At 45.5% G+C, this 21,774-nt stretch overlaps 2 protein-coding genes across 4 annotated transcripts in view; one reads left to right on the top strand and one right to left on the bottom strand.

Annotated features, from left to right (window-relative positions):
* LOC135373342 (uncharacterized) overlaps positions 1-21,774 on the bottom strand; it is a 158,262-nt gene that overhangs the window by 104,717 nt on the left and 31,771 nt on the right. The window lies entirely within an intron of this gene.
* LOC135373363 (uncharacterized) overlaps positions 7,121-21,774 on the top strand; it is a 93,332-nt gene continuing 78,678 nt past the window's right edge. For all 3 annotated transcript variants that reach the window (XM_064606582.1, XM_064606580.1, XM_064606578.1), the window contains exon 1: positions 7,121-7,237. In XM_064606582.1, coding sequence (XP_064462652.1) covers positions 7,142-7,237 — 96 coding nt within the window. In that variant the 5' untranslated portion in view covers positions 7,121-7,141. The remainder of the gene's footprint in view (positions 7,238-21,774) is intronic.

Here is a 21,774-nt window from a genome sequence, read left to right as displayed (position 1 = left end):
AGAGCGACCTTTGCTGGTTCTGGAATTTTTCCCCACGTAACCACTAACCTCCTTATCTTTCGCTATGCTTGCCAATTCTTGCCTGTTGTCCCGTTTCGTCCACGTGTTCGTGAACCTTCCATTTTTCTGTAACCGGTCTGTAGCCTAGATCACTACGTTCACATAATCCCCTCCACACTCTAACAAAGCAGCCATTCACTCCGGCCGTAAAAACCCGTACGGAACCTTTCTTCCCTCCGGGCTGTTGACCCACAATTCGCATGAACCTTTAAACACGTCACACCTAACCCTTTAAATACCATGCCAATGATGAGGACGGTGCCCAGAAGAAGAACAGTCTCTGTTCGAAATATCGGCGGCTTCTGTCCTGAGGCAACTCCCTTCCTACATTCTACCGGTTCGCTGGATTTCTACCCATCTACGTTCGCTACAATCCAAGATAAGGGCAGTTTCGATAGAGTCACCCGATAGATTACCGCATGTCCTGCGCTCTCTCGTGTTGGAGCACCTGGACGCCCTACACAGCCAGCGACTGCAAATATATACCGACGGCTCGGTCCCCGCGGGCGTCTCCACAGCAGCACTGTTCCTCCCCTCCGAAAACATGGAACAAGCCTTCAAGCTTCCCCACGAAACGTCATCCACCGAAGCGGAGCTTGTAGCCATTCACGAAGCACTGAAGCTTGTATCTTCTCGACCACCTGGAAGCTGGACAATCTTCACAGACAGCAAGTCGGCGCTGGAGGCACTGTCTTCGCTTCGCTCGCAAGTTGTTTCTGACATCCGCTCACTGATCCTGATTGTGCACAACCTCCCCGTCACCTCCGGCCACTCCGTGGGGTTTCAGTGGGTGCCAAGCCACATTGGCTTGCCAGGAAACACACGTGCCGACACACCAGCCAGGCGCGCTGATGGTGCAGCTGAGTGCAACACTCCCAGGCAGCACAATGTACTGAAAGTCGAGTGCAATAGGGGTGGACGGGTAGGTGGAAGGCCTTGAACATACTCGTGAAACTAAAGACCATTGATAAGACACATACCGTCCACCCCTATTGCACTCGACTTTCAGTACATTGTGCTGCCTGGGCTGTCATCCCGTTATCACCATCCGTCTGCCGCATACACATCCGCCGGCGCTTTTCCTTCGACACCCGCCTTTTCCTGGAAAACACTGTCACAGCCAACACCTTCCTCCACCGCATTAACCGGAAGATGGCCTTCACTGTGTCGCTACGGCTGTCCCAAAAAGAAGAGTCAGCTCTACATCATCTTCGCCTGAATGTTGCCCGTACTCCATCGTTTCTGTTCAAGAACAAGCAGCGTCCCTCTTCGGCGTGCCCCTCCTGCTCCATCATTTACTCTTGACCTGTCCAAGATATGCCGCTCCTCGGGCTGCACTGACGCACAGCCAATCTGCCGTGGGGCACAGAGAACTCTCTTTGGCCACCCTACTGGGCCCTGTAGGGCAGATGCAATGGGCTGTTACCAGAGCGCTAACATGCTTCCTGGGTGACTCTGGGCTCATGGACTGCCTCTGAGCGATCGTGCACACATGCCCCCCTGCTGCCCAGGTGCCGCTTGCGTCTTTCTCCTTTTCTGTTTCTGTTTCCTTTCTATTTCTTTCTTTTTACAAGGAATAGCAAGCCGGCTTCTGCCTGGCTGACCTTTCGTTTTTGCCTGCCTCTTTTTTTTTTCGTAATAAACATTCCCCCCCCCCCCGATAAATTTGTTGTTGTTTTGTTCCGGCAAGTTAGAGCTCATCTTCGATGCATGAGGCGGTACTGTGCTCCTTCACCCTCTCACATTGGGTGTGAAGGAAAGACGCGTCTCCGACGATACGCCAATCAACAAAATAAAGAAAAAATTGTGTTCCTTCACTAATTTTTTGCAGGCGATCTATCGAACCGATTTTTGTTCTGAAAGCGGCTCCGGTATCAGGTGACCGAAGGGACCAGATGTTCTCATTGGGACTACTTCGTATCTTTTAGAATTAAAAAGTTAATTATTGAAAGTTAATTAAGACATTGCCTTAAGAGTTTGCTAATGCCCTCCTAACGAATGCCCTTCAGCATATGCTATATTGCAATTGATTTCATCTCGGGAAAAGTGCTATCTATATATTTTTTTTAAATATGTTCGCATTTAGCTGGGACACCCGGTATACTGTTGATAGGGATCCCACTCTCCGGAAGCATACTCGAGTTTAGGTGGTACGAAGGTAGAGTGGACAAGCGTTTGAAGATGTCGTGGCGTCATTCTAAGGTGAAACCGAGATGAAACCGAGGCAGATGTTAGCGTTACCTATAATGAATTCAACATGTTGGTTCCAAGACAAGTCCGTAGATATACAGAACCCGATGTATTTGTAGGAATCAGGATAAGAGAGAACACTATTATCGAGAGAGTAAGGGAAAGGAAGAAAACTCGTCGAGTTACGGCAGAAAACTATCATGCAACTGGACTTCTTAAGATTGAGACACACACAACAACAACTACTACTACATGAATGATTATGTGATGAGGTGATTCACCGCAACAATTGCGGTACCATACCTCAGTGCATGTGGGTTGAGTGCCATCTTCCACGTTAAGCACCAAGCGTGGATTAGTAAGATTAGTTTAGTAGATTAGTAAGATTAGATTAGTGGATTAGTAAGAATTAGTTTATCAGTGATAGAAGAAACCCTGGGATAAATAACGCAGTCCCCGGCAAAGAGGAAAGGCCACTGCGGACCTTATTGACATAGCTTAGAAATACAGTCATGTCTCGATTATCCGGACACCTCGGGAGTCATCACTTTTCGTCCGGATAACGAATTTCCGGATAACCGAACCAAGCAAATTTCCGGGGAAACCACAAAAATTTGGGAGAAGTCTTTATAGTTCCAGAAAAGGAAACAAGGAGAAGATCGGATCTACAAACATTCATGCGAAGTGAGCTGCTTGAAAATATTTAAGCACGCGTGTGACAGAATTTTGGTCACAGCCTCTGCACCCGCTGCGTCACCCTGCTGTTCAAAGAAGGGTGATGTCTCAGAAAGTTGATCCCACGCATATATTTTCATCTTTTTGGCAAATGTATTTGGAACAGGCCAAAAGACAGGCGATGCCTTCGGACGTCCTGGACATTGACGTTCACATGTGGATTTATTGCTCCCTGTGGATACAGGGCATCTCTTCCGCTTATCGTCAACCATCTCTACCGTGTGCTCGCACACACACACCAAAAGGGAGTGACCTCTAAAGAAAGGGGAGTCAAACAGTACAGAGTGCCCCGGTGAGATGGGACCCTTTTTTGGAACAGTGCGAACAAAGCACATGCCAGGGACAGAGGACGTTGACACGTTCCCGGATAAGTGAAGCAGAATAACCTATGTCGTGGAAGATTGGTCCCCGTACTTGCTGTCCGGATATGGATAACGAATTCCGGATAACCGAGACAAAATCCAATGGTAGCAGGTTCGTTCCCGGTAACGTAGTCCGGATAGCGAGCTTTCCGGATATCTGAACTCCGGATAAGCGATACACGACTGTAGATAAGAGGACCTAGTACAGAACCCCGTGGGGTTCCGGAAGTTGCAGCCACAGTGTCGGATAGATTGTTATTACATGACAAACAAAGACCTGTAGGAGAGAAACTCTCGTATCTAGCTCAAAAACAGATGGGTCAAGGTTTAGGGGAGGCAGCTTTTCGAGGAGATACTCGTGCAGGACCTTGTCAAAGGCCTTTCGAAAGTCGAAAAGCATCGCGTCGAACTGGTGTAAAGAGCCTAGGCTAGAAAAAAGGTCGTGTAAAAAGCCCACGAGTTGTATTTTGCGAGATTAGTTCCGAAGAAAACCACGTTAGAGAGGGAAAAGTGTATGACCTCAAAATGCATTTTCTTTTCTTACGTGGCGTCGCAATACCGGGTATTAATCTTTGCCTAGCCCGAGTCATTCATTGCACAGCTGCTCTCGAGCGCCTAGTTTTAGTGCTCATACGCGCATAATTCACAGAATAGAATGCGTTCGAAAAAAGCAGTGGTCGTCGACAATACCACATATTTGGATGGAGAATAGACAAAGCCGAGGCTGAATTGAGATACGGCAGTCACGGAAAAAGTCAGATGGCGGCATGCTACCTGTTTGTGCATGTGGAAGGAATACTCTCAGACAGAGCCGTTCCGATGGGGGAGGGTGGGGCGAGGAGGGCAGCCATCCCGAGAGGTCTCTCCAGAGGGGGCGAATGTAGAGTCACTGTACCGGGGGACACTGACTCTAGGCGAATGACGTGAGATCCCGGGGGCTAAGTTGGGCAATAAAGAGAGCCCCAAGGTATTGAATGGGGAGGGTAGGGTAGGAAAACTACTTTGTTCCAGGGATTTAACACTATGAGAATAAATAATATGCTCTGGAATCTTGCAATAGACGCTGGTGGGAGAGACTAGACGGTAGTTAGCATCCAGCTATGTACTACCTGTCTTGAAAATAGGGACAACCCTTCCCACTTTCCAGTCGGCGGAATTGCTCCCCATTTTTGTCCCCTAACACCGAAACGTACTCCCCAGGACTTCAAATAGTCGCTAAACTTCGCAAATGGTCTCCTGAACGCAACAACAACAACAACAACAAATAAGAAATGGTGATGTAGTGGGATGTTTCGCTGCTGAGGCGGCACCCTATCCCATTGCTTGAGGGGGAGAAGGTGGTGAATGATGATGATGAATGTTCAGAGTTCACGCAGAGTTCCTAAACGCAACAGTCTGCGTAAATATGAGCCTTTCGGGACCTTGCTAGAATATGACTGTTTACCTAACTTAGCAATTTTCCAACCGCAAAAAGGAATTTGAGGTTCTTCCTGGCTAAATTGTGCCGTATGCTTGTCGGAATATTTTATACCGCTCGACATATCACGGTTGACGTCTGAACTGAAAGCGCAAGGAACACGGACAAAGAGCGGAGAAACAGACAGGACGGCCGCTGTATGTCTGTTTCTCTGCTCTTTGTCCGTGTTCCTTCTGCTTTCAGTTCAGATGTCTCATTACCAACTAGCCCAGTCCTCAGCGGTTGACGGTTTAAAGTAGCACAGAAGTCATTTTAACACCCCGTTTTCCTTGTATAAAACTGCTAAGCAGCCCAGTAATATGCACAATAAGAATTAATTCGCCCCATACTGTCATAATTATCGCGGAAATTGAATTTAAAGTACGCAGCAAAAAGCGATCGTGCGCAATGGCGGTGGAGAGCAGTACCAGCCAGTGATCTGCCAGGGGCCACGCTTGCTGATTGGTCCAGATAAATGTCTGCTGCTCCGCACTCGTCAGAACTCGGCTGTCCGGGCCGTGAAAAAGCATTGCTCCTGACTCGGTTGTGATTCCTTCTATCCCAAATGCTCCGGGCGAACTGGCAAAACTGGTTAACGGCGGCAAAGAGACAGAGCGCTGACCCCCACTGACCATCGAACCAGAACGAGTTGCCCCTGTAACGTCATTGGCGACTTGGCATTATACCTTCTCCTCCTTGTTATAAGCGGAGTGGCGAGATTAGGGCGAAGCCGCGGAGCCATGTTTCTGTGAGTTTTTTCTTTTCTTTTTTTTTTGGGGTGGGGGGGCAACAAATTGCACACATCAAAACCTTTCGCGCTATTCGGTAAAATGACACACACACTATTAGTTTCTGACGCCCTACTGGGTAGGCTGCAGCTGCAGCGGTCAAAGAAACCGACGGGGTAATGCCACTGGCTTGCGTGGCTGGTATCCCCTCGGCCACACCTGTGTCTGTCATCGGCGACGGGCTCCGGATTCCGGGAACCCTCCGCGGCCGCAGCCCTCGTTTGATCTTACACGAAAACGAGACGAGGCATTGGTTGAGCCGAAATAACGACAATGAGTGACGACAACACGTGAGAATGGGACAATGTGCCCTGGAGAGTCGTATTGTCTTTCTTTATTTACGGCCTTCGTGATGTATGTGGGGAAACGTACAACACGTGTTCCGGTCCATCCACACGTATAGGTACATATTTGTATTATACTGTGACGCGTCCTGGAGTTCGTCACGAATGTACAGGGGGGGGGGGGGGTTACAGTTCGTGGAATTTCCCTTGCACGTGACTGGGTGTCCAGTGGGAGAGTGAGGAAACGAACATGTATAATGGGATCCGCCATATTGGTTCAAGGGTCTTTGGATTGGGAGTACGATGGAACAAAGATCGTATATAGTCTCCACGCCTGGGTCTGGCCTGCTTTCTTGGAACTCGCGACGGACTTGCGGCTGCACCTGACCACCATTCCACCACCACAACCACTCGTTTGAGCGAATCTTTGACTCACACTTTCATCAACCGTCTTAATCTGAATTTTTTTTTTTATGGCCGTCTCTGTACTCCTTTAATTCAAAGTATTTTGATTCATGCACATCGCATGCACAAGTATTTCATACAGTATTCTAAAGGGACAGTCTGGACCCCAGATGTGAAGTAAATTAGCCTTATCAGATGATTCCTTACATCGTTCCGAGCCATCGTGCAAAATATTTCGTCTAAATTGCGGCTCCGAGAATTTATAATGCAATTTCAAAGTTGTATCTTTAAGCCCCCGACTGAAAGCCGCTCTTCGAACAGTGGTGACGCCAGGAAATTTGGCCTACGCAGCATAAACAGTTCTCCTGCAGATCTCTCTGAGTTACAGCAGCAACACCTGCATAACAACTGTCACACGCTGCGCAGTTCGGAATAACATACGTTATTAAACCAAACCGCCAATCCCAGCTGGTCAAATCTCACCCTGAAAATCTCACTCACTACACCTCCATCAAGTGCCCATTGCTGTGTCGTCTTGCACAATTGTGACGTCGGGAAGAACAGTGACGTCACCGAGAAATCGAAACCGGATGTGGGTTAACCGTAGGATTTAATTAATTTTCTCTAAAACGGGGAAGCGTTTACCCTTTCAGAATACCCTCCGGAGGACCGGAGTGTCGCTTAAAGCGCTTTTCGGCAGGATCTTGCACATGTCTGCATCACGGAGGCCACAAAATATTCTGGAGTGCTGTCTGTATAGGAAGCGAGAAATACGAGCCTATTGAGAGGTTTCTATGTAAAGAGAAAGCACTAGGCCTCCGGCGCAGTCCTCGCTGTGCATTTGCCAACAGAGCAGGAATCATGTCTTTCGTGGAAAGTTTGCCTGCCATGTCTACTGACGCTCTGAAATGCACTGTGCGCGTTCAGAAGCTACACGGCCTTCACGTCTATTATGACGTAAGCGTACTTCATTTCATAAGCTTTTCTTATGCGCATATCTATCAATCTTTCAATAGGGATGGGCTAGATGGGCTACAGTGACAGAGATCACTGACAGAGAGATCGCTAGGACTTGACTACACTTCTGTTTTGACTGACATTATAATGGGGTCAAAGGTACTTCGAGGAAGTAGAGCTGCGACCTGAGAAAATTTATCTGTTCGACTGTCCATACATCTGTTTATTAATTTACCAATTTACAACCTGTTACGATCAGTTCAATTCAATCAGCACAATCAGTTACAATATCTTGCAATCGATTTCAACCCACTTACGATCAATCTACGGGATGAATTTAGCAAAGGATACGCATTTTTATCGTCTCGTAAAAAACACAAGGTCACATCTCTGGCCCTTCATACTTTTTGCAGGGTGATAGTCATTTGCCGGAAGTTTTATCGATATTTTTTCCCAAATGCTATCACTCTGTAAAAAAAACAAAACAAAAAAAAATGTTAGAAGCAAAGCAAATTCCCACCCCATGCATTTCCTATGGTCTATACCGCCTGCAAACCGCCATGTTTCCCTCTGTCTGCTTCACGTTCACATTGCCACGAATACGTGGCGTTGCCTTGAAACCCTGCACACCCTGCATATCGTCCATCTTGTTTTTGGTTAAGCAGCGCCACCTATACGTGGTGATGTGAACGTGAAGGAGACAGAGGGAAAAAAATGGCGGTTTGCGGGCGGTATAGGACATACAAAATGCCTGGAGTGGGAATTTTCTCTGCTTCGAACTTTTTTTTTTTTACAAAGCGCAAAAAAAAAAAAGCAAAAGATATACAAAACCTCAGGCAAAGGACTACCAGTCAGCGAAGTCTGAAGCGCCAGAGACGTTACCTTATATTTTTACGACTCAATCGAAATGTGTAACCTTCGTTGAATTCACGCTGTATTTATCTATTATATTTATCTATGGGTCGTCATACAGTGCTCCTAAGCCACAATTTTGCTCCCAACACCGCTTGTAGTGTTTTTTTTTAGAAAACTAATATCGGAAATTACGGGCAACAGCGTATCGAAGTTGCCACCAACTGCTGATTGCTCGCCAAGTATACGGCGGCAAAACTACATTGCATGCGCACAACACTGGGTCTAAAAGGAAATAAGTCGGCTACGTAGTCATCGTGAGCAGCAAGCCGGTCGGAAACGTCGCCCCCACACCGCTGCAACTGTTCAAAATGGGTCAATCTAGCACTCCCCTCTGCACTAGGTGTTGCGTGGTGGGTGATATTCCTCACTACATCCTTCACTGCCGGCAACACCTTCTGCACCGTGACGCCCTCTGTCGTCGTCTATCCCAGCTTGGCTACGGCACTATGACACTGGCTACCTCACTGGCCCCCGTTCGTCAGTCGACCCAGTGGGCGGTCACCACTGCGTTCTTCCGCTTTGTCCACGCTTCGAACCTTGTCAACGCCTTGTGATTGTGTGACCGTGTGTGTGACTTTTGAGTTTTAGTTGTGTGTTGTTCCTTTCCTTTTCTTTTCTTCTTTTCTTCTTCTCCTTTTCTTTTCTTCTTTGTCTCTTCTTTTCTTCCCAATTTTCCTTTTCTGGATTTTTTTTTGGAATAGCAAGCCGACCTCTGTCTGGCTGACCTTTCCTTTCTTTTTTTCTGAATAAACATATCCCCCCCCCCCCTCTCGGTCGGAAACATATATGACTGTCGCTTGACACGATTGTTTCCCGCCAGACATCGCTGGGAGCTGTTTTATAGTGTTTTACCGCGATCTTACTGGCAAATTAAAATTATTTAGCGTGTTCACAGGCAAGCAACGTTACAAGCAAGGTTTACAAGCAACGAGCCGTTAAAGTACGCCGCCAACATAACCCGCCTGCCTTCAACTGAGCTCGCGCACTGTCGGTCCCTGCTCTCCGCACCATGTTGGAAGACACTCGGCAGATGTCATGAGGAGCACGGGGTGGCATAAGACCGTCACTTTCCTCACTACCCTCGAGCGGATGCTTTTTCGCAAAACCGCCATTTTGCTGTGGTCACACGTCATAGCCAACTTTATTTTAAGGCCACTACGTTTTAGCGCTCGACGCCATATTCCCGTCGGCATAGAGCCTAGGATGAGTTTTTTTTTTCTTTTTTTTACCAGCGTAAACTATATACGATGCTTCTTGAGCGACAAGGTAGCGCATTCCTCCGAATTCCAGGTACATCGCATCGGCTCAGTGCGTCTTAAAATGCCACTACGGACTAAATCCGGTGTCTTCAGAACCCTACCAAGGTTATGTTACTGAAGTCTTCTTGTCTCGCTTTACATTCCTGCAAAATATTTTGGCACTACGTGACGCGAAAGGTAGAGAAAATTAATTTTTATTTTTGAGAACTATGGACGTCATGTTAGGCTACGACGGAGCACCCGGCTCTCATCTGGCAACGTTGTTGCCCATCTCGTCTTCCGGGCGGCTCACTTTTTGCACTCCGTTAGCGGAGCACCGCGTTACATATCATCATTGCACAACTCTGCCACTTCACCAGCACTGCAGCATATAGGTACTCATCCGGTTCCTGGGGAGCACAGACGCCGCACAAACACTTGGATTGTTTCCTGCATCGTAGTGAATGTCACGGGATTAAGTATTGAGCACTCCGATCATGAACGTACATAAAGCAGTGGTCCTGAGGCTCGTTCTGTTGCGCTAACGCAGCTGCGGCACGTGCATCACCAGTGACTTGCAGAAGAAGCGGATCCATCCGTCGAATATGGGCCGTCATTAAACATGTATATTCATCACGAGACCTATTACTAAAGGCATTTGAAAAGCACGATTCGCCACTTCCGCGTTCCGAGTCCGCCATCTCCGTATGTGCCTTTGCCTTCGTCTTCCTGACCTTGCTCATGTTGAATTTGCCACCTGTTCAATGACTGTTCAATTTGCCACCTGGGCGGAGTCCTCAGCTCTGCAGGCTCCACGAGTATATGTGTCAAGGATGAGGGCACCAGGCTCAAACAGCTGAAATGTCGGCATTTAGTTCAAATAGCACCATAACTAATATACATAAGACCTAATAACTGTAACATCTACATATACCCATTATATGCTACACATGCATAATTTTTATGCATATGCGAACACAGGATGTATTCCGTTTTACACTGTCACACAGCTGTATTGGCACCAATGTTACTGGGGAATGAGGGCTAAAGTAGCTGCACAGGCTTTACAGGGTGCCCAGAGCAAGTTGAACTGGTTGAACACAGCAGAGCGCCACTGATATGGTAATGGTTGGTAAGGTTATTTTTGGTAAACAAAGTGCAGAGTTGTAGCAGGAACAAAATGTCCTGAGGACATAGTGCATCAAACTTCGGTTTATTTATTTTAGAGGTGAACTGCAGAGCACTTGCTGTAGTTTTTCTGGCATGTTACCCTGGTGAATGGTTTCAGCTGCCATGCACATGGGTCACCCTGGTTTGAGAGAAGAACACAGTATGCAACTCCAGTTCGGGTGAATGTAAATGGATGAGTAATCCACCTGAGTAATGATTATAAGATAAAGAACAAAAGTGTGCACCTCATAAAAGCATCCTAGCTTATTCAGGTGTAAACAAGAAAATGTCCCCCTCAATATGATATTTGTGCGCATGCTGAGGCAAGCTGAATTCAAATAATAAAAAAAGAACTTGTCAACAATACAGAGAGCCCGAATGGTAGACAAGATAATGCTGCAAAGAGGAATCTGGAAGGAATATGCACAACATTGGTCTGCTCTGAATAGTGGGTTGCAGTGATCATGCTGTCTCACCTCGGGGGTTTCAGACTCCGTTGAGGAAGTTATCTGTAAACATGAACAGGAAAGCTGATGAGTGAAGAGAAAAGAACGGATAGATATGTTCAATATATTACATAAATATTCTGTTAAAGTATGGTTTCTAAGATCATGCTAAACGAAGTCTGTTTTTATCAACAGTGTACCACCTGAGTTTACTGACTAGATTCGGTAACTTCTATTTTGTCTTTCTTTTACTCTGTGTCTCCCTCTTGTGTGCCATAATCGGCCGCAAGATTCCAAGTCACGCAGATGAGAATTAACCCATTTAGGCATTCCTGAAATATGTGGTAGCATTTGGACCACACGGACTGAGAGATGTTTGTTAGCCCCAATAACGAAAAGTACTCACACTTTTGCGCCGTTTAGGTGGATGTTCTTTCCCCGGTGAGGACACGTATTGTGATGGTGCTACACCTTGATTCAAACGACACTGAACTCGTTATCCAGTACGTTGAAGAGATTCAGCGTCCCCTTCGTAATCATAATCATGCAAATGTTCGCTACAAACACGAGCAGTCGATGACACCGCACCGTCTTTCCATTCCGGCGGTCCGATTGCTTCGTGGCATCAAAAGCTGTCCGTCTCGTCACTGGGAAGCATATGACATTGGATGCCCGTCGAATATTGACGTGAATTAGGGCAACCAACCATCCAACATCGTCTCGGCATGTCGGCGAAAACCACAGTATGCGACTGCGATAGACTGCGACCATCGCGCAGAAGCTGGCGTCATGGAGATTTCCACTCCCGATGAACGCATACGCGAGATCCTACTGCGCATGCTCCTGGCGGGACCGCGACACGTCACGATGACGTGTCACGGACCGGGCCGTGGTCCCGCCAAGTTGCTCGCTGTGTTTCCGCGCAGCAGCTTGCCACAGCGCGGCGCCAGCAGAACTCCCCTCGACGCTTCGTTCAAATTCGCTCCCGAGAATACTCCTCGCATGACGAAGGTAAAATTTTGGTTCTAGAATCAGAAAAATGTTTTCTTTCTGATGAAAGCGAGAAAAAAAATCATTTCATAGTCCCTTTAAGGTCACGCGTGCGTTGGCGTTTCCTGTGACGTGTGACCATGACCTGTCCAGAATGCATTGCATTCGCCCAGCGCGCTTTCATCCATGGAGCAATAGATTGGAGGCAGGGTCGGGTTCTACTTTTCACCTCCGGGGGACAAGTGGCACCTCCCGTATTCTTGCTTCTCGAAAGGTGCCTTATTGGCGCCCCTTTAGGCGGGCCCAGGGTGCAATAGACCTCAACCCGGGAAACGTCATTGTGACGTAGGTAGACAGAGTGAAACCGAAACATATCGGAAGGGGAGGGCTGGGTTCCACGAATGGGCACTTGGTCGCTGCCTACTATAGAAAGGAAAGTAGGACCGAAGGTGGCGTCCCATTCAGGGACCATCGTAATCCCCTCAAGACCGTGGCTTTCGTTCGCGACCTGGTTCGCCCCCCCTAGCTTCGAAGAGTTCAACTCTACCAAATTGGTGGCGCTGTCGAACACTATGACGTCATTTGTTTACAAACAGGGGGAGGTCTCTCGCCCACTCTACCCTCCGTAAACGCTGGCCCTAATTAGTGGGCACCCCTGCGGCGAGGAAGTAGAAATGAACTTTGGTAGAGTAACGTTGCCAGATTGATGGCCGGATGGCTGTGTCTTGTGGGAGAATACAGTGTGACACGCGTAGATTACAATTACATACATGAGAGACCATTCTGAAGGCGCAAGATTTCCCAAGCAGCACAATGCACTGACAGTCGAGTGCAATAGGGGTGGACGGTATGTGTCTTATCAGTGTTCTTTAGTTCCGCGAGTCTGTTCAAGGTCTTCCACCTACCCGTCCACCCCTATTGTACTCGACTTTCAGTACATTGTGCTGCTTGGGTTAGTTCGCACTGGCACTCCAACAAAAAAAACCAGCGGCACGGTTTAAAGTGCCCGCTCGCCGGTGGTAACCGATGTCGTGCTGAAGAATGCATGACCAGAATTCAGGGACACCTCCTCTGATGCAGGTTCTGATAGCAGAAGAACATCTCGAAAGAAAAGTATCAGGTGAGGAGGAAGAAAGATGGAAAGAGGCGTGCGGGCAGACGAGAAAAGGAATTTGTACATCAGATACCGTGCGCGGAGCCTGGCTATCAGCAGCAATTGCCCAAAGCCGAATGAAAACGTCATGAATAAGCTCTAATAACTTTTGCCTAGCTTTTCTTTGCTGTTCTGCTGCTCAGAATTCTGGGTCGTAGCGTGTGAAACAGGATGACTCGCACTCGTAAGGCTCTATTTTTGTTCTCTCCGTGGGGAATGGGGATGCCGTCGACGATGAGAATTGTGCGTCCTGGGGCGATTTCTAAGGGAACTGTGCCGGTGTATGTGTGACAGCGTCGGAGGAACACCTCGGAAATTACCCTACATTACGATGAAAAAAAAAGTATACTCTATAAGCTACGAAGACGAATTCAGTGACTGCACACTTTGTTACTTGCACCTTGTTACTCCGTTATCACTGTACCATACACTTCAGTTTGTTGTTGTCCTTGATTGATTGATTTGTAAAAGAAAAAATGGAGATGTTAGTCTCGAGCCACTCGGGACTGGCTACTCCAGGGCGCGTTGTTCAGAAAAGAAAGGGAAACTACACTAGTGGAACTAGGGTTGTTGTCCTTATCATGAGGACATTTCAGTGCTTAAATCCAAATTTTGCGTGTTACAGTCTCTTCCCGCGACCATCAAGAAGGATTGTCGGTTACCAACACCCTCCCCTAAAAACAAAAACAAAATAAACAAACAAGCAAGCGGAAGAGTGCTTATTTTCAGAACATCTATAGGTGGCAGCAGAGTCACGTTCGACACAAAAAGTTGTTGGTAAAGCATCACCTCCTAGATGGCGTTGGGCCTGCGCGCTTACGTCACCTATGGATGCCTATCCTGCTTTGCGATCTGCATCGAGCTTTCTTCTCGTTCGCTCTTTCATTTACTTCATAGCAGCATCCACAATAGTAACAACTGGCCTTCCTATGTGACGCAGGGAGCGGGCCTTCTTATCTTGGAGGCGTTGAGTAAACTCTGCTCAAATAAGTCCGAGAAACCGAGAAAAAGGAAGAAAGGTAGTTCAACGCCGACATCTCATGTGAACGTGACGGAAAGTTCTTTTGAGGCTCACGTGCCTCCTAGTGACTTGAAGACACGTAAGGCCATGTGGGTCCTTATGAGGTGAAGGTACGTGAGGCCAAGAGGGTCCTCATGAGGTGAAGGTACGTGAAGCCAAGAGGGTCCTCATGAGGTGAGGGCACGTGAGGATGAGGACACGTGAGGCCATGTGGGTCCTTATGAGGTGAAGGTACGTGAGGCCAAGAGGGTCCTCATGAGGTGAAGGTACGTGAAGCCAAGAGGGTCCTCATGAGGTGAGGGCACGTGAGGATGAGGACACGTGAGGCCATGTGGGTCCTCATTAGGCGAAAGTACGTGAGGCGCCGTGAGTACATGAGGGCCCTCATGAGGTGAGGGCACGTGAGGATGAGGACAGATGAGGCCATGAAAGTTCTCATGAGGTGAGGACAAGTGAGGATCAGGACCCTCATGAGGTGAAGATACGTGAGGCTATGAGGGTCGTGAATAGCCTCATGAGGTGAAGGCATGTGAGGATGAGGATGGTGAGGCCTTTCGGGATCCCGATGCCCTGAAGTGAGGTTTGTGAGGGCAAAATTTGAAATGGAATGTGAGGGTGAGGCGAGTGAGGTTAAGTTACTGGTGAGGGTGAGTGAGGCCGATAAAATCCGGCCTTCGTGAGATGAGGATGAGTGAGGCCGCAGGAAAATGCCCACTTATGACAAGGAGGTGCCCAGTGTAATTCTACGACGGCATTGTGCGAAGACGTGACCACATTTGTGCATTTATACCCGTCGTCCTGCGTATATGTTGGCTAAAACACTTCTTCGCTTCGTCAGTGCGCAGATTATGTTTTGTGATTGCCAATGAAAGACAGTGCTTGAAGTTGGCAGTTTTGTTACCGCTTTCGCAAGTGAAGAATGTCTTCTATCGCAAGTGGTCCATGAAACAATATTCTCGTGCAACGACACTGAAAACTATGTTGCGAATTTGTTTGCCAGTGCAAATTGTTTCAAACGCTATTCATAATCGCAAATATTTTCGCGACTGAGTTGTGGAATACTAACACACAGCGCATGATAGTGGTAGACTTCATTTATTCGCAAATATATGTTTGGTAATCAGTAATATAACTAATATTTGATAAGGCAAGTTGCATAATCACTTCGAATCCCTCCCAAGTACTCCATGGATCAATTTCAACCTCCAAGGAACTTTTGTCTTAGAAGCCTGGTTTGGAAGTGGAACCGCTTTCGTGCACCTCCTTTTGTAACCGGCGAGACGTTTTGCAACCATCTCGTTCACGTCATCCCCTTCCACACTAAGAGAAAGCGGCTTAAGGACGCTGTGTGTTCAGCTCTATTGTAAAAGACTAAATGGACCTTTTATACCGTTCAGTATGCTGACATTCACACGTAGCTGTACTTTCCAGTTCTCCACATAAGCAAGCATATTAGACGTAAACATGAAAAAGGGTTAATTGGTGATTCATATCAATTAACAGAAAGCCTAACAGAAAGATACGACATCAAAAACGGTTAAAACTTGGCCTGGTTGGTGACCACGGGAAGAAATTTGTAGAATGCCATATTGGTATAGTTTACTCGATACGACGAAGGTGTGATAAGGTATACAGTGAACCCTCGTTAATATGACTCCCGATAATATGACATACTCACTTTATGACTGTTTTTCTTGGGAACCGTTCCGCCACCATGTAAATCCATTTCGTTAGTATGACAATCCGCTTATCCGACTATGACTGGGATTGTTGTCACAAGTAGGGTCAAACACAGGTATTATCTTCTCGTTATTATGACCACGTCACATGACCCGCAGAGTAGCCACAGGGAGAGGCTACACACATACCTCAGGCAGAGGGTGACACGTATTGAAGTAGGGGGCCAACGTTTGGGATGACTCCTGATGTTGTTGACCTCGGAATTACTCATAGCGCTTTTTGGACTGCCAAAGCACTGTAGTGCTTAAAACAGCAGTGACCACGAGACCAGGTCACACTGTGCTGCTTGTGCTGTTGTGCACCTAAGAATGGCCGGAACGAAGCGGTCTCTGATGTCAGCGGATTGTGCGTTTCTCGTTAGTATGACAATTCGCTTTATGACCAAAATCAGCGGGAACGGTGGTGGTCATATTAACCAGGGTTCACTGTATATCGGGCAATCATCGAGGAGCGTAAACACTGATTTGAAAGAACGTTCAACTAATACCTCTAGTAGATAGAGTGCGTTGGGGGACCACTTAATGACATGTGTGGGATGTCAGGCAGAATTCCAAACAACAAAAATTGTGTTCAGGTGTAAAAAACAAGGTAGCCTTCTCGTTCGAGAGGCACATCAGATAAAAAAAGCAGGTAGTAACGCATCAGTAACCCCTCTATTTTTCCCTAAAAATGGCAGCATTCATGTCGACCACTTAATGATAATGGATGTGTGTGCAAGAGATGGCCGTGTAAACAGGAAGTCCAACACGAGAGGGAATAAAAGGGGAGAGGAGGGTTATGTAAGGCCTCGTGTCGCACAGTAAAAATTCTTTGGTTGGCAGTTCAGTGCCGTGTCCTCGACTTTTTGTGTTCCTTTCTCGATCTTTCCTGCACTGAGGGGTTTATTGTTCTTAACTATATTAGATGTAAGATGTGAAACAGTGATTACGTTCACAAAGAATATGCACATATGGAGTTTACTTTGCTGTAGATCACTGATTATATCATAAAAAAATTTGTGTGTTTTGCTTTCACATGAGTCGAGGCATGCATGTAATTAAGATACCTGTGCAGCAGTAAAGGATTTGGTAAAGGTTTGTATTACACATTACTAATATCTGCAAAATTCATATTCACCCACCCATATGCATGTTGCTCTTTCCACAGAAACGCTTCGTGCTTGATAGAAGTGAAATGTGGAACGCAGTCATTGCTTACACAAAGTGTGTGCGCACGTAGTGCCATTACTTTGCACGACGTAACTGGACCAGTGTGCTGTGAGAGTTAATCACTTCTGTACCTTAGGTATGAGCGGCTTGAGTAATCGTGATAGAGGACAGAGGATAGAGGACAGAGGTCATTGATCTGTAACATTTTCGTAGATGTCATCTGTTTTTCTTCCTTTTTTTTTTTTTTTTGCTATGCCTTCCCCTCTGGTCCATTAAGGCTTTACATCAAGGTTATACCATCGAGGTATGGTCCACGTTGCGTGACCTTTGGACGTCTGCATTTATCAATTAGATTTTACCCTCAGCAGTATTGTAATACGGATAATTTAACGTTCCATCGTCCCCCTTCTTTGGAAATACATTAAAACATTTCAGGGAAATCTTGGTACAACATCTAGTTCCAGATGTGTCTTCACTTGATAGATATGTAGCAAGCCAAAACCCGCAACCAGGAAACCGAAACTGTCATTCTGGCTTGTGCATGCGTTACAATGCGAGCGTACGGGTGTCTGCCAACAATCGCTAAGAATGTCAAAGACAACAAAGTCTAGTTTTAAAATTTTTACCCGTTTACTTCACCATTTTACAATAAATTCGTTTGTTTAAGCAAATACGACAAAAATCCAAGAGCGGCGCTTTGTGCCGCCGTAACCTGCGGACTTCGGATTTCAGGGTCTGGCAACTGCGTTCCACAAGATGGTAGCCTCCGCCGTTTGACGCTGATTTAACGCATAGATTGAGAAGTTACCCGTCAAAAAGAACTCGTTACAAGTTAAGTTACCGTGTGAAAAATGTAACTAAGTTAATAACGAAGTTCTTCAGCTCGAAATGTAACTCACAGTTACTGAGTTACTTTAAAAAAAAGGACGAGTTATTTCCAAGTTACTTCGGACACAAAATAGCATTACGCAGGCGCAGCGCGCGTGAGAACCTGAGTTAGACCTTGAGTTGCCTGCGGAGGAGTGCAACACGCTTAGATCGTTTTTGTATATGTCCAACAATAGACCTCTCCCTGTTTGTAAATAAATGACGTTATAGTGTTCGACAGCGCCACAAATTTGTTAGAATTGAAGTACACTCGCAGCTAGAGGTGAACAAGGTCGCGCACGAAAGCCACGTCTTGAGGGGATTACAATATGGTCCCTTAAAGGGACGCGACCCTCTGTCCTGCTTTTCTTTCAATGGGAGGCAGCGAACAAGTGCCTGTTCGTGGAACCCAGTCCTCTCCTTCCCATTTGTTTCGGTTTCAGCCTGTCTACCAATGTCATGATGACGTTTCTCTGGTAAAAGTCTATTCGAACGCTTTGCATCTTACTCCCTGTGGGCGCACAATGGTTCAGCTTCATTTCAATGGCAGCGGTTCTTACTTCCTGAATAAAATGCTGTCATTGATTTAATATCACGTTTTATGGCAAAAAATGCCACGAAGGAACCGGAGAGAACAGAAGAAAATATGTGGGCGCGAGTGAAAAGCGAGTTAAAAGTAACTTGGAACTTAAGAGACTTTGGCAAAGTTACCTGAAAAAGGAACGAGTTCCTCTGAAAGTTACCGCAGCGCAAAAGTACCGAGTTAAGTTACAAGTTACCAAAAAGGAACTTAGTTACAGTAACGAGTTACTTGTAACGAATTACCTCGAACTCTGATTTAACGGCAGCTTGACCCACCAGTCGTAGTCGGCTAAGTGAGGTGTTCGTGCACAGCGCGGCACGTGACGGAGAAGAGAGAGTTGGGATAGCAAGCCTCCTCCTGGATGGCTAACCTTCCCCTCCCCGTAAAGAACAGAAAAAAAACAAAAGAGCGAATCAGGCTGCGCTCCGCACGGTAATTCGCTCTTCTACGTCACGTGGAAGCGCGGAGCTCGTCAGCTGGACCCGTCGTCAGTTACCCCTCGTCTCTGGACGTGTTCACACGTGTCTGGTGCGTTCTCCGAGACTTCCACGAGCGGCTGAGTTCGCGTATCATACTGTGTGGAGGTTTAAACTGCAACGTTCTCCAAATGATCCCGAACCTTTTACTAGTCAAAATACTTGTCAAAATACCGTAATTTGAAGGATATTAGCTGCGGCTTATTCGCAGTTTTTTCCCACGTGCGCTCTGCGGCTTATCTGTTGAGTATTTTCCGCTGGAGTAGTAGGAGGGCGGGCCGAAACTACAGGGTGGCGAAACTACAGGTTCCCTGCCCTGAGCCCTGCGCGTATTTTTCCCCGCGCGGCGCGTCCCTGCGCGTATTTTTCCCTGCGCGAAGCGTGTGCGAAGCGTGTACCACTACAAAGAAGATATTTCACTTCACCACATAGCACGCTCCTAGCCAACAAACAGAACAAAGAACGACACGAACACAAGAGGGAATAAAATCTATACCACTACAAAGAAGATATTCCTAATCAGAACAACAGAGTAATCTATCATTCAGAAAATCAGAAGAAAAAAATCCAACTCATCAGAAAATAGACATGTTAAAAATGAACTTCACCACAGAAGAAGTGTGAAGAAGTGTGCGGAGGATTGTCAGCGCGATTATAACATGCAGAGACATGCAAAGAAGGGACATACACAAAAATTACAAGTGCAGAGACATGCAAAGGATAGCCATACACAAAAGTTATAGCCATACAAGTGAAAATATATTTATTAAAATCAATAGTGCAAGGAATTATGCTGTGACTCTGTGTGAATGGGAAAAACCCAGCCAAAAAACCTGAAGCAGAGGGAACACAATACACGTAACAATACTTATTAAAGGTATGATACAATAGCATTCAATAGGTATCACACATCAAACACAATATTTTTTATTAGTGGAAGTTTTCAATGAATCAGACGGGATAGCACATTTAATCAAGGGAAAAACTTAACCAAAAATCTGATACAATAGCATTGAATAGGTATCACAAATCAAACACAATATCTTTTATTAGTGGAAGTTTTCAACGAATCAAAATTATAAATTGTAGTATAAAAACTCTAAGACGTGAACAACAACATATATATTGTGATGATGAAGTGGGGCTCTAAGACGTGAGAACCTGATAGATCTAAGTAATTTCGGGCACAATAGCTAAGTTTAATATTCCAATACGACACAAATTTAATTAATCAATTTCTATTGAAGTGAATAGCGCAGACATAAGGCAATAATTCGAATCAACACATAGCATTAATATAGAACCTAACCGACATGTAGGGAAATAATAGCTACACCATATCAAAACGAGAAACGATCACCACATTTAATCAAAGAAGATATTCTTAATCAATATGATTATAAACAAAATTATAAGTTGTATTATAAAAAGTTTAATATTCCTATACGTGAGAACCATCAGTGCAATAGCGGGAAGTTCTGATAGTTGTATGTAATTAATTGTGAACAGCACAGACACTGGAAGACCATGGGACACGAACACAAGAGGAAATAAAATCTATACCACTACAAAGAAGATATTCCTAATCAAAACAACATAGTAATCTATCAATCAGAAAATCAGAAGAAAAAATCAAACTCATCAGAAACTAGACATGTTAAAAATGAACTTCACCACATAGCACGCTCCTAGCCAACAAACAGAACAAAGAACGAGACGAACACAAGAGGGAATAAAATCTATACCACTACAAAGAAGATATTTCACTTCACCACATAGCACGCTCCTAGCCAACAAACAGAACAAAGAACGACACGAACACAAGAGGGAATAAAATCTATACCACTACAAAGAAGATATTCCTAATCAGAACAACAGAGTAATCTATCATTCAGAAAATCAGAAGAAAAAAATCCAACTCATCAGAAAATAGACATGTTAAAAATGAACTTCACCACAGAGCACGCTCTTAGCCAACAAGCAGAACAAAGAACGACACGAACACAAGAGGGAATAAAGTCTATACCACTACAAAGAAGATATCCCTAATCAAAACAACAGAGTAATCTATCATTCACAAAAACAGAAGAAAAAAATCAAACTCATCAGAAAATAGACATGTTAAAAATGAACTTCACCACATTGGCACGCTCCTAGCCAACAAGCAGAACAAAGAACGACACGAACACAAGAGGGAATAAAATCTATACCACTACAAAGAAGAAACTCCTAATCAAAACAACAGAGTAATCTATCATTTAGAAAACCAGAAGAAAAAAATCAAACTCATCAGAAAATAGACATGTTAAAAATGAATTTCACCACATAGCACGCTCCTAGCCAACCAACAGAACAAAGAACGACACGAACACAAGAGGGAATAAAAGCTATACCACTACAAAGAAGATATTCCTAATCAAAACAACAGAGTAATCTATCATTCAGAAAATCAGAAGAAAAAATCAAACTCATCAGAAAATAGACATGTTAAAAATGAACTTCACCATATAGCACGCTCCTAGCCAACAACCAGATCTAATGTTATCTGCCTTGATTTGTTGAAGACGGGTGCCGATAGATGTATGAAAGACCATGGAACACGAACGACAATAGGAAATAAAATCTATACCACTACAAAGAAGATATTCTTAATCAATACGATTACAATCAAATTACAAGTTGTATTATAAAAAGTCTAATATTCCTATACGTGAGAACCATCATTGCAATAGCGTGAATATCTGTCATAACATTTTGAGCGCAATAGGGAATCTCAGTTTCATATTCCAA

This window comes from Ornithodoros turicata, chromosome 1 (assembly GCF_037126465.1).
Source record: "Ornithodoros turicata isolate Travis chromosome 1, ASM3712646v1, whole genome shotgun sequence".
NCBI lineage: Eukaryota > Metazoa > Arthropoda > Arachnida > Ixodida > Argasidae > Ornithodoros > Ornithodoros turicata.
This window is presented reverse-complemented; position numbering and strand designations above follow the sequence as displayed.